The sequence below is a fragment of the Cyprinodon tularosa genome, unplaced genomic scaffold, assembly GCF_016077235.1.
Source record: "Cyprinodon tularosa strain WSP-4 unplaced genomic scaffold, ASM1607723v1 ctg248, whole genome shotgun sequence".
In the NCBI taxonomy this organism is placed as follows: domain Eukaryota; kingdom Metazoa; phylum Chordata; class Actinopteri; order Cyprinodontiformes; family Cyprinodontidae; genus Cyprinodon; species Cyprinodon tularosa.
In genome coordinates, this window is record NW_024038921.1 from 549,626 (window position 1) to 554,823 (window position 5,198).

Sequence of the window (5,198 nt, forward strand, 5' to 3'; positions counted from 1 at the left end):
TTGCACTATCACGAGTACAAAGCAACAATATGTGGTTTGCATTTATCCAGATGTGCTATACAGGATATAAATATTATAACAGGTGTATGTACAAGCAAAAAGTAATAGTTAGGGACTGTAAAAAGTTGTGTATAAATGAAGGTTGTTTTGAGTTACCTGGATATAGAGGCTGACAGAAATTATTTTTCTGCTCTACTTTGAGTAGGCTACTTATTCTAGCCAAGATCCAACTGTAAAGTTAAACGTTTAGGTTCGCCTCTGTCTTCATGTTTCTACAAACTACTTCTTTGATCAATATTTATAGAAATCCTGTCATATTTTCTATATAAAAACAGTAAAATATTAAGTGAACCCTGTGACGTACTTACCGTCAATGTTTTCAGCACTTCTCAGTAAATGAAAGTGAAAGCAGCTGAAGCTCAGCTGTCAGGAAAGTCGCTCCCAGCGTCCAACTGACGCTCCTCCGTCACGCGCTCAGGTTTTGCCATTTTATCTCTTCTGGTCATTTAATTTGTTACGTGCAAACCTTGTTGAGCTACAGACCCATTAAGCATCTGAAAACAATATTTAAAACTTAATTTATTTTAGCGATTCCATTTACTCACATGCTGACGTCATTAAGCTGATATTTTTCTTACAGTCTTTGGACATATCGACATTTTGTTTTTTTCTCTCTCTCCCTTTTTGTCATTGGATCCTGTGGATTATTTATCCTGCACCTCAAGCATGCGACCGTTTGCAATTGTATATTCGGTTTTTTAAATAAAGTTTATTTGAAAAAAATGTTTTTGGACATCGTCGTCTTTTCAGTGTCTTTTCAGCCAATTTTTGCTCTGTGGGAATTATGGTCAGATCAGATCTATCTCTCTCTCTCTCTATATATATATATATATATATATATATATATATATATATATATATATATATATATGTATATATACATACATACATATGTATATATTTGCTGAACTTATGTGGGTCTACAAACCTTAGAGCAATCACTGCCATGTCCGATTCCACTAAGCCAGTCTTAATTCATGAGTGTTTGATGAGCTACATATTGACCACGTGTTTTTAATCTTTTCCACTTTACTTAGTATTGTTTAATTTTTGAATCTTATTTTATACTAACCAACCTAGAAAGATAATTTGTTTTGTGAATTGTTAACATATAAAAAATACCTCTCCCACTGTTGGTGAACTTCAGACTTTTGAACATTTCATTATAGGAAGATAAAAAGTATGTAACCCTGTTGATTTATTAGAATAAAAAAAACATTTTTGATGATATTTTCATTTAGATGACATATAGAAAAACTTAATTGTATGTCTAATCTACTGACAGAAGTTCTTTAACAGGGCTGCTCCAACACGCATTCTCACATAATTACATCAACACATTTATAACATCTCTAAAATAATAAAACAATTAAAAGATAAAGACTACAGAAAACAGCTCAGCAAATTATTTCAAAACTCTGTAATTCATTTGGTTGCATTAAAACCGATGAGCGATGTGATTTAGCTTCCAGTGAACTCGAAGTTAACCATTAAGATCTACTACTACTACGCATCTATTATCTATTAGTGTGCAAATTCAGTTTGTCAGACTTTAGGAAGACATATTTATCTGAAATGTAATCAGTTAAAGGAGAAGTTCGGTTTTTTACACTTTAAGCCCATTTTCTGTAGTGTCCAGGATGAAATCGAATGATCGACACCAAAAGTTTGACAATTGCTCCTGTCTCTGCTTTTTGGCTCATGCAGAATCAACCCCTGGCTGCTTTAGAATGGCTTGCATAGAGCATGTCCGATAATGTCCTTAAAACAACCTTAAACGTTCTTTTTTTTAAATATGCTACTCACCGTGTCGTCAGCGCTGTTCAATGACGTTCCAAAAAAAGTTTCGTGAAGAAAAAACGTTCCTGTAGTGTTTTATTTAGCATTTTGTAAATCCCATTGAGTTCTGTAGGAATAGTCAATATTCCCCTGCCACCGGAAACGGAAATGGGGCCTGTTTACACAGTTGTAGTCTTTTCGCTTCACTCTGTGTACTCCGACGTCGAGGTGCTAACGTCTCTGTTAAACACTTTAAAAAACTCTGAAAATGGAATACGAAAGGTGGATTCTTGATTCTCGACGTCGGAGTACACAGAGTGAAGCGAAAAGACTACAACTGTGTAAACAGGCTCCATTTCCGTTTCCGCTGGCAGCGGAATATTGACTATTCCTACAGAACTCAATGGGATTTACAAAATGCTAAATAAAACACTACAGGAACATTTTTTCTTCACGAAACTTTTTTTGGAACGTCATTGAACAGCGCTGACGACACGGTGAGTAGCATATTTAAAAAAAAAGAACGTTTAAGGTTGTTTTAAGGACATTATCAGACATGCTCTATGCAAGCCATTCTAAAGCAGCCAGGGGTTGATTCTTAATGAGCCAAAAAGCAGAGACAGGAGCAATTGTCAAACTTTTGGTGTCGATCATTCGATTTCATCCTGGACACTACAGAAAATGGGCTTAAAGTGTAAAAAAACCGAACTTCTCCTTTAATGTAGAATAAAGATTTCACTCAATGCCTTTAGCTTTCAGCTCCTCCTTGACTCCGCTCAGGTAGGTCTTATCAGGATATCCAAAACTGTGAAAGAACAAATCTAAAATGTTTAATACATGAAACTGAACATTAAAGGAAAGTAAAAGGATCAAATCAGATACCCGTACTGCTCTGGTCCTCCTGTCATGGATGTCTTGTGATGGATATCATTCCAGGTCACTGCATTCTCCACCCCAGTTGTCCTAGATTCTCCAACAGTGAAAATCGGCTTCTGCTCAAAGGCTTTTTTCAGCAGTTGCAGAACTTCATTCCCCTCCTTGTTATCTGGAAGATATGCTGTTCTAGTAGTTCCTACAGTACATAGTACTGTCCAGACTTGGGAGGATTTTTCTGATAGAATGGAAAAAGTCTGGTAAGTGATAGCCATTTCAAAAATACATGTTAAGTTCTTAATATAGGGAATTTGAGCTGGTACTTTACTGTCTGTAATTCTATAGGGATATTGTAGGTGATCTCTATGTGGCCAGGGAGGTCTGCATAGTTTTGTTTTCTCCATCTCATTGTTCCATCAGGTTGGTTTCCCTTCACCACACCAAACACATCTTTGCATATAGGACAGATTGGTCCACTGTGCTGCACTGCCATTTGCAGACAGTCTTTGCAGAATGCATGCTTACACTTCAGCTGTTCCTTATTAGTAAATTTGAACATACATACACTATATTGCCAAAAGTATTTGCTCACCCATCCAAATTATTGGAATCAGGTGTTCCAATCACTTCCATGGCCACAGGTGTATAAATTCAAGCACCTAGGCATGCAGACTGTTTTTACAAACATTTGTGAAAGAATGGGTCGCTCTCAGGAGCTCAGTGAATTCCAGCGTGGAACTGTGATAGGATGCCACCTGTGCAACAAATCCAGTCGTGAAATTTCCTCGCTCCTAAATATTCCACAGTCAACTGTCAGCTGTATTATAAGAAAATGGAAGTGTTTGGGAACGACAGCAACTCAGCCACGAAGTGGTAGGCCACGTAAACTGACGGAGCGGGGTCAGCGGATGCTGAAGCGCATAGTGCGAAGAGGTCGCCAACTTTCTGCAGAGTCAATCACTACAGACCTCCAAACTTCATGTGGCCTTCAGATTAGCTCAAGAACAGTGCGCAGAGAGCTTCATGGAATGGGTTTCCATGGTCGAGCAGCTGCATCCAAGCCATACATCACCAAGTGCAATGCAAAGCGTCGGATGCGGTGGTGTAAAGCACGCCGCCACTGGACTCTAGAGCAGTGGAGACGCGTTCTCTGGAGTGACGAATCGCGCTTCTCCATCTGGCAATCTGATGGACGGGTCTGGGTTTGGCGGTTGCCAGGAGAACGGTACTTGTCTGACTGCATTGTGCCAAGTGTAAAGTTTGGTGGAGGGGGGATTATGGTGTGAGGTTGTTTTTCAGGAGCTGGGCTTGGCCCCTTAGTTCCAGTGAAAGGAACTCTGAATGCTTCAGCATACCAAGACATTTTGGACAATTCCATGCTCCCAACTTTGTGGGAACAGTTTGGAGCTGGCCCCTTCCTCTTCCAACATGACTGTGCACCAGTGCACAAAGCAAGGTCCATAAAGACATGGATGACAGAGTCTGGTGTGGATGAACTTGACTGGCCTGCACAGAGTCCTGACCTCAACCCGATAGAACACCTTTGGGATGAATTAGAGCGGAGACTGAGAGCCAGGCCTTCTCGTCCAACATCAGTGTGCGACCTCACAAATGCGCTTCTGGAAGAATGGTCAAAAATTCCCATAAACACACTCCTAAACCTTGTGGACAGCCTTCCCAGAAGAGTTGAAGCTGTTCTAGCTGCAAAGGGTGGACCGACGTCATATTGAACCCTATGGATTAGGAACGGGATGTCACTTAAGCTCATATGTGAGTCAAGGCAGGTGAGCAAATACTTTTGGCAATATAGTGTATATAGCATTGGTCATCTTTGCTGTCACCTTCTTTTCTCTCCCCTAAAATCTGTCCAATTGGTGCATTCAAGGTCACGTTGCTCATCCTCTGTGATGTACCAACTGATACAGGTTTAAGAAGGTCAATGGGATGGTTTATCTTCTGCATTGCATTTAGGACTGAACTGAATTCATCTTGGCCTTGCTCTGTGTGGTAATGTGGCTCTTTTGTTTTATTTTGAAGTTGGTTTCATGTCTTGTTTTCCTGATTTGAAGTTGTTTGCTTTTCTTGTTGGATTTAGTTTGGGTTTGCTGTGTTGCATGTTTCTTCTGATTTTGTCTTGGTTTTAAGGTGACGTTGCCACGTGTACCCGGAGACCCCGTGGCGGCAGCACAGGTGTTCTCTATCAGCTGAGCAGCATACAGACGGTGGTGATAAAAGGCAGCTGTGCAGTTGAAGAAGACAGAAGAAAGCCGGACAGAGCACGGGGAAAAGGAGCTGCAGACGGAGAGAGGACCGTGCAGTGAGGACCGCGCAGGGTGTTGGAGAGAGAGGACAACCCCGCGTGTTGGAGAGAGAGAGGACGGCCCGGCATGTTGGAGAGAGTCATGTCAGCTAAGAGTACACCCCTTTTTACAGACTGTCCGCTGACTCTGCTGCTCCTGACTGCCCTGCATTTTTTTTAAATCTTT

At 40.6% G+C, this 5,198-nt stretch overlaps 1 protein-coding gene across 1 annotated transcript; it reads right to left on the minus strand.

Moving 5' to 3' along the window:
* Positions 1–2,574: 2,574 nt before the first annotated feature.
* LOC119785415 (E3 ubiquitin-protein ligase DTX3L-like) lies at positions 2,575–3,271 on the minus strand. Its single transcript, XM_038288092.1, is given in 4 exon segments — positions 2,575–2,644; positions 2,728–2,915; positions 2,918–2,950; positions 3,041–3,271. Coding segments are annotated over 4 exon segments (522 nt in total).
* Between the last annotated feature and the right edge of the window lie 1,927 nt (positions 3,272–5,198).